General features: G+C 40.1%; 1 protein-coding gene across 42 annotated transcripts in view; it reads right to left on the reverse strand.

The window, feature by feature from the left end:
- Nucleotides 1–204: 204 nt before the first annotated feature.
- CACNA1C (calcium voltage-gated channel subunit alpha1 C) overlaps nucleotides 205–12430 on the reverse strand; it is a 487946-nt gene continuing 475720 nt past the window's right edge. For 41 of the 42 annotated variants that reach the window (XM_033162041.1, XM_033162040.1, XM_033162082.1 and 38 more), the window contains 6 exons: nucleotides 11203–11305; nucleotides 8335–8436; nucleotides 7260–7387; nucleotides 4370–4503; nucleotides 2792–3144; nucleotides 205–335 (listed from right to left, as the gene is read on the reverse strand). In XM_033162041.1, coding sequence (XP_033017932.1) covers nucleotides 2910–3144; nucleotides 4370–4503; nucleotides 7260–7387; nucleotides 8335–8436; nucleotides 11203–11305 — 702 coding nt within the window. In that variant the 3' untranslated portion in view covers nucleotides 205–335; nucleotides 2792–2909. Of the gene's footprint in view, nucleotides 336–2050; nucleotides 2084–2791; nucleotides 3145–4369; nucleotides 4504–7259; nucleotides 7388–8334; nucleotides 8437–11202; nucleotides 11306–12430 lie in introns of those variants that run through there. The other variant, XM_033162042.1, reaches the window with a different exon arrangement.

A 12430-nucleotide genomic window follows, 5' to 3' on the forward strand; every position in this document is an offset into this window, starting at 1 on the left:
CTGGAAGCTAGGATCAGAGTCTAGGGTCAAACTGTGCTATGGTTGGATGGAGAAAAATGGCAGTATAAGTATACTTGTAGCCTCACTCCCTTACTTGAAATACATGGGAACTCTGGGATTTTTGCTTTATGAGTTTGGAGTTGCAGGAGGCCCCCCCCCAACCCCCAACAACTTCTACTTGGCTGCAATAGTGAAATACTCACGTTTCAGTTGGTACCAGCTTTGGTTCACCACAGTACTCAATTTCTTCATTCAGTTGCTCATCATATTTCTCTTCCTCTTGACAAGTCTCCTCCTCACAAACAATAGCCACCTGACTGTCTCTGGAACAGGATCTAATGAATATAAGAGAAATAGAAATAGTGAAGGCAATGTAGAAACACATATTCCTTTTGCATTATTATATAACCCATTCAAAGAAATCACACAAAACATAAACTGTGAGAAAAGTGTGATGCAGTCCTTACGTATAGCCCTTAACTGTGTCAGAACTAACATGGAAATTTTGAGATGAGTGAGGGTGGGGACAAAAAGCATGTACTTTAGGCTTCATGTTCTTGATGCTTGTCCATACTTCTGAAATAGAACTTTTGCATCACTTCCCAAAAGCAAACTAAAGTGATAACTTTTTAAACCGTAACTTAGGATCTTAGGAAGTGGTATATAAATAAATATATTAAATAAATAAACTCCAAGATACAACACTGCAATGTTAACCGTAGAAGATTGGAGAAGCAAACCTGAGATACAAACTGATTGATCAAGCAAATGTTTCTGTAGCTTATTCAGGGCTTATGTATGAACATATGACACTTTCCCCTGTTGATGCTATACTGAGATATAACTGCTGAAGAACTTGCCTATACAGCAAAGGTAAACTGTAATTGGTGTCCACAACCTATATTGATTACTTAAGCAGTTTCCCATTACTGTTACTTTACATTTATCAGTTATCAGTATTTAGTGGAAAAATAAAATCTTTCTACGTTAATGTGAAATAACAGCATTGTTCTGAACTCATCACCACTAAATCAGAATAGACTAATCATTTCATACTTAAAAATGCATTGAAAGAGCAGAAAAAAACAGACTTTGGGAGACCAAATTATACGGTATGCTGGAGATTCATGATAGATCTCCCAGTTTTAAAAGAACAAATAGACCTTAAATGAATCCACAAATTTGTTCAGAGCAGTAGTGGGGCAGGAGGGATTTGTAATATTCCTACACTGTTTTGAACGCCCCTCAAACCTACTATTTGCCTTGTGTGGTATAAAGTAAAGATCACTATTTGTCTCCACAAGGCAAATTACAGCTCTCTCTCTTTGGCTGTGCATAATTTTATTCTAGCAAACAGCACAGGTGAAAGGTCAAACATTTATTCCAGCTCTGGTGCCACTCTGAATAGATGAGGAGTTCCCCACAACTACTATTCAGTATTTTTAAAAATGAATTTAATTTGAATTTGCCTGCCTGTGAAATTGGCGAATCACAGACAGGCTTTGGGAAGCATCACTTGAGTGGCAGTCTCCACTTGGGTTTGCTTCCCAGGGTTAAAAAGAGGACACATCCTCATCCATCAGGTGGGCTGATTGAACTGATAATCATGCAATGCCCAGGCCAAAGTCCACTTAGATATGTAATCAATAAAGTTGTGGCCTGTTTTGATCCATGAACGTAGTCCTGTGTATGTTCACAAGGGACCAGGCAGCAGATTCATTGCGCTTGAACATACAAGCACATTACAGTAATTTTTCAAAGAAAGTTGGAAGATCAGTCAGGGCTCTCCCACATAGTTTGTACTTTGACCTGAGCACTCAGAATTAGTTACAAAATGACTTATAAGTGCTCTACATAACTCATTCAAATTAATTTATTGTAAGTCTATGCCGTACATTACAACAAATTAATCATTTATTTGTTAAGTGATGTGATCTCTTGCTCTTTCACTAGGTCTGTCAGTACTGAAAATAAATAGTTTGTATTTAATATCTGTCTATAAAGTAACTTATATCCTAAGCATGTTAAGAGCAGGAAGAGAAAGACCTACCGCCCCAGTGTTTCATAGTAATGTGTCCTAGTTCTTCAGGGAAGTATAGGAAGGAAAAGAAGATCAAATCAGGAATATAGATGGAAAGGAAAAATAAATAAAATAGATTTGGATTTCTTTTGGATTTGCAGAAAAAGTAGAAAAACAGAACAATACTAGTTCTTGAAAAAGCACTTGTCTTGCAAAAGAAATGACTGCTCTAGACTTAGTTACATTTATGTAAATTGATGTAAACTCATCTGAAAATCAAAAGAATCAATTATATTATGAATGATAACTACTATTTCTTAAATGATCTTTAAAATTAACCAAGGACTTTATTGCTAAACAGTGAAATGTTAAAAAATATGAGTTCGAAACACATTGCATTTGCGATAGGGCTATGTTAGCAACACTTTCAAGCTCACTTTCCATCAATTCAAAGTAGAGGTGTCAAATCATCTTACAGCAGATGCTTAGGTGTTGTACTAATACTTTTCTACTAGACAATAATGTTCATTTCATCTCTATTTGAGAAAACACAAACTCTCTCAAGTCTTGTTCCCTATGGTTATTATTTCATTCTCTGGGTCATATATTAGGCTGGGAGACTTACTCATGACTAATTCTTCTGTGGCTCTTCACATATATGGATGGCCTACAAGTGTGCAAAGAGCAAAGGAAGGGGGAAGAATGCAAAAAATAAATATCCCTATATTTATAGGAAATAATAGAACTACTGCTACAGTTACTGCTCTTTACCTTCTGCAGCCAAGCTTCCAAGGAACTTCTTGGATCCGTGCAGTGGGTGATAGAGGGGTGCCGTGGCCTTCCACAGTACTGACAGTGCTGGGGTAGCTTGGTGGGCTGGGGAAGCGACTCAAGGCAGTGTTGTTGGCATTGTTGATGTTAGCATTGGAGCCGGATGATGAGTAGCTGCTTGGAGTGAAAGTGGAATCCACAAGCTTCTCATGGGATGGGGATTCAGTGTCTCCCTGATTGCTGCTAGATTTATTGATGTGCAAAGGGCGCTGAGTGGTGAATGTCTGAGGGAATGAACTTCTCCCATCACTTTGGTAGTAGCCGACATGATTTCCAAACAAGCCACCTGCTCTCTGTGAGCAAAATCAAAAACATATTCTTAGTGAGTGGGTCAAATAGACACTTCCAATGTGTTTATTTTATGCATGAGTGCAGTATTGTTTGAAGTGAGGCATGGTCATTATTTTCACCAATATTTCAAGCAGGACATGAAGAGAACCACTCTCCATTTATGATTCTCAGCAGCTGGTGTTCAGAAGCATACTGCCCCTGGCAGTGGAGGTAGAACATAAGCTATCATGGCTAATAGCTATTGATAGCTTAATTCTCTATGAATTTGTTTAATCCCATTTTAAGGCTGTCCCAAGATGCACCACAAAGCCCTGGCCGACTTCTGGAACATCCAAATGGCTCATGCTGTTGATATGCTATCCTCCCAAAAGAGCAGAGCTAGTCATCAATCCAGGTTCCTTTTAACAGCCATTGAGAAGACTCCCTTCACTGATATATCTCCTGAAGCATTACTGTATCAGGGCGCATCTCTTCAGGGCAGTGGCAACTTGTGCATGGGACGTGGGTGGTGCTGTGGGTTAAACTACAGAGCCTAGGACTTGCTGATCAGAAGGTCGGGGGTTTGAATCCCTGCGACGGGGTGAGCTCCTGTTGCTCGGTCCCTGCTCCTGCCAACCTAGCAGTTCGAAAGCACATCAAGTGCAAGTAGATAGGGACCCGCTCCAGCGGAAAGGTAAACAGCGTTTCCGTGCGCTGCTCTGGTTCGCCAGAAGCGGCATAGTCATGCTGGCCACATGACCCGGAAGCTGTCTACGGACAAACGCCGGCTCCCTCAGCCAGTAAAGCGAGATGAGTGTCGCAACCCCAGAGTCATCCGCGACTGGACCTAATGGTCAGGGGTTCCTTTACCTTTACCTTTAAGGCCATTTACATTAAGCACGACAAATTTTAAGCCTCCATAGTTAACTGCCATCTAAGTAGAGAAGTGAATAGGGTTTCATCTGGTTGACATCAAATCTAGGGAGAGAGAGAAGTGCAGACAAGCTGCTCCCTAGTAAACCTAAAGAGGCAATCCATCCCTCAACTAACCAACCTTAATTATTGATCTGACAGAATCAGGGGACATTGCTTCCTGTTGGATATAACAGATTTGCTTATTTAATTATAATTTTAATAGTCAGTTAACTTCTTTTCAAATTCCAAAATTAGTTAACATTTTTGTGATTTGGTATGTTAGAGTATGATCTCATTCCATAGGCCAATGGAGGTTTTTAGAAAAGTACTTACTCTGAAATATCATCTTCAGAGGCAGCAGAAACAGCTTCTTTCATGGCCTTATCTAATTCTTCTTCAGCTGTTAAGTCTCCAGAGATTGCCCGTCGAATTTCTGGTCCAATATCATGTAATGTGCGCAAACCAGCCTGTAAAATAGTATAATTTAGCACATCAGTAGGTTAGAGAAAAAATAGTGACACTTAATTGGAACTGGGCACCTAAGAGCTACTGAGCCTCAATGAAATGGGGTGTTGTAGTGGTGGGGTAACCAGCCTCATATAACCAATGGACTTAAGTCTAATTAATGCATGAAGGAGTTAATGTCATAGAGTAAGCTGTCCTGTCAGGCTTAACTATGTCACTTCCCCTTACCTTAGGAGGAAATAAGCCTATTGTTTGATCCTATTCTAGCTCAGAAACTCAGCAGGTTTGAGCTGGTAGCTCCAGCTCAGCCGCATGTCTCTCACCAGCTATTCTTGAGGTCCTATACCAAAAATCTATATCAAAAATCCAACATGGAACTTGAATTTTTCCTAGTTATTTCTCCTTAGTAAATAAGACATGTGGAGAAAAGCTCTGCTCTTTTGCCCTACATTTTGCTGAATGAACCAGGCACAACCACCTACCAGTACCAGTACCGGACACCAAGTTCTGTCTGGCAGCAACATCAAGAAATATCAGTTCCTCAGATAGGCACTTCCCCCTATTCCCAGGAGATGACTACCATCTCCCAAACTTCCCTAAAGGTGTTTGCAGATGTGACCTGTGCTCTGGCTGAAAAAGTGCCAGCTGTCACTCAACTCAATATGGAAGGAAAACCTTAAAACATGGACTGTGCCCATGCAGGTTTTGGCCACTCATATCGGGATCCTTCACATCAGCGTCTCTTGTCCCTCATCGACCATCATAACACTCTGCAACTGGCATCTACACTGCATTTTCATTAGAACAGAAGCCTTTTTTGTAAGTCACATAGTTAGGTTAGATAGCTTTGAACCAACAAGTTCAAAGTTATTTTCAATATTCTGCTTTATCTGTTTGCCCTCTTCCTTCTTTGTTATTCTTAACTAGCGGTTGCGCCCTTGCTTGCTCCACTTGCCAACCCCACTGCCACTTCCTACACATTATACCCCTAGAGGATCCCCTTCCCATCCCATGTAACTACAGGTAGCAACCATTTTGTGTGAGTGATCGACTCCTGGAGGAGGAGGATGATGAAGGAGGTTACCATGGACATGGTCTGTGCAAGCAGGGTGGACAAACAGAGGAGGGAGGGGAAAGGAGAGGGAGGGAAATAGGTGCAAATCGAGGGTACAGAATGGAGGACAAAAATATATTCTGTTAGTGAGGAATCATCTGCTGGGGGAGGCGTCTGAGAATAAGTTGGATACTGAGTCTGTATCTCTTTTGCCATGGGTTATGCATATGCTGGCGCCCACTCACAGAAGTTCCTCATTGCCTACCCAGAGCAGAAATGCCTGTCTTTTGCCATGCTAAGGCTTGTTCCCATCCTGCTTTTCAAAGGAAGAGGCAGGGTTGTAGAATTTATTGGATCAACGTTTCATTCATGCTTAGCCATATCTATACTATATAATAGATTTGTGCATTATGTAGTTTGGAAGAAACAGAAATCCAAGTTTGAGTTCTTCATCTGTCAGCAAGGGCCAGGACAATGTCCTTTTAGAAAGCAATTTCTGACCTCCCAGATTTCACCTAACCTGGGGCTTATAGTGGTTAATAGGGAGTGTGGTGGCAGCAACCAGACAGTTTAGGATGCAACTGACCTACATTGCAAAGCTGTTGTGCAAGGAAGGGCATAAGTAGCCTCTTCTTGCCTCTCCTTTCCATTGCTAGAAACAAGTTTTCAGTTTTAAGCAAAAACTGGCAAACTACATGACTGCAGAAGCTTATTCTAATATTGGAACAGACAAATGTAAAAAAGATAAAAGACCCTGGATGGTTAAGTCCAGTCAAAGGCGACTATGGGGTGCAGCGCTCATCTCACTTTTCAGGCTGAGGGAGCCAGCATTTGCTTTTCAGGTCATGTGGCCAGCATGACTAAATCGCTACTGGTGCATGGAGGACTGTGACAAGTGCCAGAGCACACAGAAAACACTGTTTACTTTCCCACCACAGCGGTACCTATTTATCTACTTGCAGTGGTATGCTTTCAAACTGCTAGGTTGGCAGAAGCTGGGACAAAGCAACAGGAGCTCACCCTGTTGTGCAGATTCAAACCACCAACCTTCTGATTGGCAAGCCCAAGAGGCTCAGTGGTTTAGACCACAGCGCCACCCACTCCCTATTCTAGTACAGACAGATAAATGGGAGTGTTTATTAAGGTATCATGGAAATGAAAAGCCTGTGAAAAATTGAAGCTTGTTCCACAGGAGCTAAGAGAATCAATAAAAAGTTCACAAAAGGATACCTGGTATAGCCATGTCTTGCAGGGGCAAAAGCTGGCATTCAATGGTGATTTAGTCAGAATACATTTAAAATTAGGTCTAGGACTCATCAAATAGGATGTTGTACCTCCCCATGTTCCCACAGTTTGAGATTTGTTGGTTTATATCTTTGGTGGAAGGATAATAATAATAATAATAATAATAATAATTTATTTGTACCCTGCTCATCTGGCTGAGTTTCCCCAGCCACTCTGGGCGGCTTCCAAATGAATGTTAAAACAGTACAGCATTAATATTACAAACTTCCCTAAACAGGGCTGCCTTCAGCTGTCTTTTAAAAATAGGATAGCTGCTTATTTCCTTGACATCTGATGGAAGGGTGTTCCACACGGTGGGCACCACTACCAGGAAGGCCCTCTGTCTGGTCCCTGTAACCCTATGGAAATGGTGGATGTGGTGGATCAATATCATAATATTAAGCAATATCTGTTTCTTACCTGGAGGGAAAGAGCATTCCTCTGTGAAGGTTTGCCAACAAGGCCCTGTTCTTTGCGTTTCTTGAATTTTCGGAAATACTCTTGAATCAGGAATGTAGCATAAAACTTTCCAACTGTTACCTCATCATCTAAGTTTAAAAGCATAGAAGAAGCTGAAAATAATTATATTTATTTGTTGCTTTCTCATTCATCAGTGCATAGTTATTTACTGGTGGTAATGCCCAGCCAGGCAAATAGTTATTCTCATATACAGTGGTACCTCGACTTACGAATTACTCAACATACGAATTTTTCGACTTACGAATGAAAAAGTGCCCGCACGCCTACAAATTTTTCGACATCCAAAGGACATCTGTTGGCGGTTTTAGATGGGGTTTACTCAACTTACAAATTTTAGATGCGGTTTACTTGACTTACGAATTTTTCCGAATTTTTCGTTTCCAATGCATTCCTATGGGAAAATCGCTTTTTTCGACTTATGAATTTTTCGACCTACGAATGTGCATTCGGAATGGATTAAATTCGTAAGTCGAGGTACCACTGTACTATAAAGAGAAGCTAGGCTTCTCTATTCCAAGTAATTACAGAGCATGTTACAGAGAATTAAAAAAAATTATTTTATTTTTCCATGTTTAACATGTAAGCAGAATAGAAAGAGGAACAAATAATGGTAGGTAGAAAGGGAGATTGTATACATATCAGTGTACTATTTAAGTTTATAACTGATAACAATAGGGAGTAGCTTTTCATGTATCTTATCCTAAAATGCACACCAGAGTTTGTCATGTGTATCTAAATGCCTTACATAGTGATCTTCTTTTGTTTCCAAAAGTAGTAAGAAGAATAATTTTTTTCAATAAAGTTGTCTATATCTGTTTGGCTGCTCTCAATTGTTTTGTCATTTTTTCTGTTAATGCAGATTTCTACGCACTAATACTTATGTACCAGAGGTTCAGCTTGTCATTTCCAGTTCTTGGCTATTATTTGTCTAGCCATCGCCATCATAAATATTTCTTTGCATGGAAAAATATTGATTTGTCCTTCAGTATTAAATACAGAAAAAAGGTGTGCTCACCACCTGCTGGGGGCACAACCTGATCCAACAGCTTCATGCTGGTGCGCTTCCAAATCTTTTTAATTATTGCACGCAGCTCTTCATTTGCTTGCTCCAAGTTGCCTGCCAGAAGAAACAGTAGTCCGAGAAGTAATTTTAAGACAAGTCTCTCAGAAACATCTTTGATTCTAGCTAATACAATTAAGCCTGTACAAAATAATGAAGGAGAAAAAAACTTTTTGCTGGCTTTTATGACCTGCATAGCATGGTGTGAGAGACTGCATGTGGATAAAGCAGAAGGGCATGTATTTTTTATTATTATTGGTGAACATACAAGATGTAAAGTACATAATAATATATGCAGTTATATAACCATATATTGCAAAGTTTGCAGTATTAATTGCAAAAGCAAAGCTCACAGAACACCAGCACTGTTGCTTAAATCCACCTTAAAACATGGTAAAAGTGAATTGTGTCATTTCTGTACTGAATAAAGAAACTCTATCAATAAATACATATTTTGCTGTCTCCCTTCTCTAACTGTTATCATATTAGTCAGTTTGACTGAGTAAGCCATATCCGATACCTTCAGACACCACTAATCAATGAAAGCAGGGTTGTCTTTTTCTACTGCTGCTATTGAAAGGTGAGTTACCATTTTCACCTAGCATTTTGTAAATCTAAACAGAATAAAGAACAGGTGAAATGGAAGGTCAGTACCTATGGTTTTACTGATTTGTCCAAACTGCTTAATGTTAGGGGAGGACAAAAAAAGATGTTACAGGCAACACCAGACTCGCATGAGTTCAAGTCACACGTGACTGCACACACACACTGTTTTTGGCACAAAAGGGGGCGGAAGAGGCCAGAATGGGGTGGGGGCAGAATGCGACAGGGAAATCCCCACTTGCATGCATTCTAGTAAGGAACCCCCAACTCCTTTCTTCAGATTGGGGATAGATTTGACCAAAACGGTGTAGTATTAAATACCACCTACTCACAGACTTACAAATGTTCTCCCTTTTGGTTATGCACAGAGCAGATTTTGGGATCTGCACTCATAAAAAAAAATCCCAAATCTTCTGTGGGATTATCTGTTTAAAATCAGGTTTCCATGTTGCTCGATACAAATTATTACAGCCACCGAATTCTGCTGCCAGCTTGTGCATTTTACCATAAAAAATACTTTTGAGGAAACAATACATATGTGCTAAGGAATACTCCTCTTTCATTTCCCAGAGGAGTATTCCTTAGCACATATGCACTGTTTCCTCAAAAGTATTTGTTTTTCTGGGAAATGATTTATAATGAATTGAAAAAAATGTTCAAAATGTCTTTTGTTAAAAAACCAGAAGCTTTCTTGATAGGATTAATAGGAGCTGAACCACCCAAAAAACAGAAGGGGATATTTATGTACGCCACAACAGCGGCAAGGATCCTGTTAGCTCAAAGATGGAGGGAAGAAACGATACCAACAAAAGAAGAATGGCAAATCAAACTTATGGACTATGCGGAGATGGCAAAACTGACAGCAAAGCTCAGAGACCATGATAATGAGAAGTTTAAAAGAGTGGGAAACATTTATTGTATATGTGCAAAAATATTATAAACAAGCTGAAACATTAGCAGGCTTCAACTAAACATTTACAATTACCAGAAATTTGGATAATTAAGGATATAATAATGGGTTAAGCGTAGATATGGAAATGCAGAAGAATTTGGTATATATAAGGAACCAGAAGTGGAAATGGAGGGAAGTAGTGAGATTTTAAGAATCTCACAAGAGATAGTGTTGAAAGGATAAATGTATATATGGGGAAAGGGAGGAAAACCTGTTTTTGATGTTATTTGTGGAATTATTACTTATTGTGGAAAGAAGAAAAAATAAAAATTTATTTACAAAAAAAAGAAAAGAAAAAAAGGAATACTCCTCTCTCAGTGGAAAGGTTGTGTGAAGACAATCTAGGGATTCTGAGAGTGAGAAATACAGGGAAAATAACCCTAGAAATAATACGCCCCTGTATAATGATAAAGCCAGGTCTAACATAGTTATAATGTTGAATACAGATGCATCCAGGAAGAAAAATTGTAGTGCAAATAAAGACTCTATTCAGCAGGAGGAAGTTTCAAGAGCAGCAAAAACACTAGCAATTAGGTCAACTTGGTCCTTTTCAAGTAAAACTCAAGGCTACTATTAACACATTTGTATAATATGATTCTTATATAGCTAGAGATTTAAGGCTTTCTTGTAGCAACAATTGTAGCTATGGATGAACTTTAAATAGATCTAGACTGATGATAATAATACTTCATTATTTGTACCCCGCCCATCTGACTGGGTTGCCCCCCACTCTGGGCGGCTTCCAGCAAATATAAAACCATAATAAAACATTATCAGACTCATAATGAGGTATGATTAACTGTGTACTCAGTTCTAGTTTTCTGTATTATGAACTTAGCTTCACTACATCACTATATTAATCCTGAAAGTTAGCCGACAGTCACTTTGTAAATGTGAATTTGAACAGAGTAAAAGCAAAGTCAGCCTTGAGAAAAGTCATGTATCTCTCCCAGCAACAAAAGAATGGTGTTATAATAAGGTAATTTTGTACATGACTGCACACCTGCCTAAACTGTGAAGAATTAATTAATTTGTTATTATGAATTAAATTATACGGCATTACAGTATAGGTGTAAAAACCATACCTTAAAAATGTGACTAAACTGCTTACCCCAATCACTTGATGTCTGTCCAAATATAAATGGCACTTTGGTCTGTATTCGTCTTTAGTTCTGACTCCCGGTTCCTGACTCACTCCAGACTGCTGCTGTCCATGGCCCAGCTTTGATAGTATCCCACACAATCATACTGCACCTTAAGAGTCTTACCTTCTGTTTTGATCCTCAGTGCTGTTCTGACCAGTGCAAACAAAGTTGCATTAAACATGACAGTCCCATCACTATTTAGTGGCATATTCATGGACACAAGGCGCTATGAGGATTGAAAAAATAGAGAAAATATTATGCTTAATGAACCATATTCATTCATATGCTTTTCTCTTATCAGGTTCAATACTGCTATACCCCTCATCCCCAGGTTCTTTATTTTTTGACTTTTGAATCTTCCTGGACAAACTTGGTATATTGCAACCAAAAGTGACATTTCCATAAGTTTTCATGGAAAATGCTGCATTGTTGTCCAGCTACCAACAGACTAAATCAGAACTTCTCAAACTTTCTATTCCAGGGTTCATGTGAGAGGGCTGTAAATTACTGAGGCTTACCAGTCACTAAAGGATGGAGGAGGCAGAGTTTGGCAAGGGAGACATGTCTCTGTTAATTCTTCTCAACCTCTCAGCAGCTTTCGATACCATCGACCATGGTATCCTTCTGGAGCGACTGTCTCAACTGGGGAAGGGGTGTGTGGCACTGCTATGCAGTGGTTACAGTCCTACCTGGGTGGTCGTTCCCAGAGGGTGTTGCTTGGGTAATGCTTTTCAGCCCTGTGGAACCTTCAATGTGGGGTTCCACAGGGCTCAGTCCTACCCCCCACGTTGTTTAACATCACATGAAGCCACTGGGTAGGTTTATCCAGAGGTTTGGGGTACGTTGTCAGCAGTATGCCTATGACACTCAGCTCTATTTCTCCTTTGCATTTGCAGGTGAGGCAGTGGAAGTGCTGGACCAGTGTCTTGCCTCGGTAATGGACTGGATGAGAGCCAACAAACTGAAACTCAATCCAGATAAAACTGAGGCACTGTTAGTGGGTGGTTCCCTAGACCAGATGGGTGGGTGGTCGCCTGCTCTTGATGGGTTACACTTCCTCTGAAGGAGCAGGTTCATAGCTAGGAGGTACTCATGGATCCTTTGCTGTTGCTCGAGGCTCAGGTGGCCTCAGTGGCCCAGAGTGCCTTCCATCAGCTTTGGCTGGTGGCCCAGCTATGCCCCTATCTGGACAGGGAAAGCCTAACTACTGTTGTCTATGCTCTGGTAACCTCAAGGTTAGATTACTGCAATGTGTTATGTTTAGGGCTGCCTCTGAAGATGATTTGGAACCTTAACTACAGTGGTGCCCCGCTAGACGAATGCCTTGCTAGACGAAAAACTCGCTAGACGA

Source organism: Lacerta agilis, chromosome 10 (assembly GCF_009819535.1).
Source record: "Lacerta agilis isolate rLacAgi1 chromosome 10, rLacAgi1.pri, whole genome shotgun sequence".
Taxonomy (NCBI): domain Eukaryota; kingdom Metazoa; phylum Chordata; class Lepidosauria; order Squamata; family Lacertidae; genus Lacerta; species Lacerta agilis.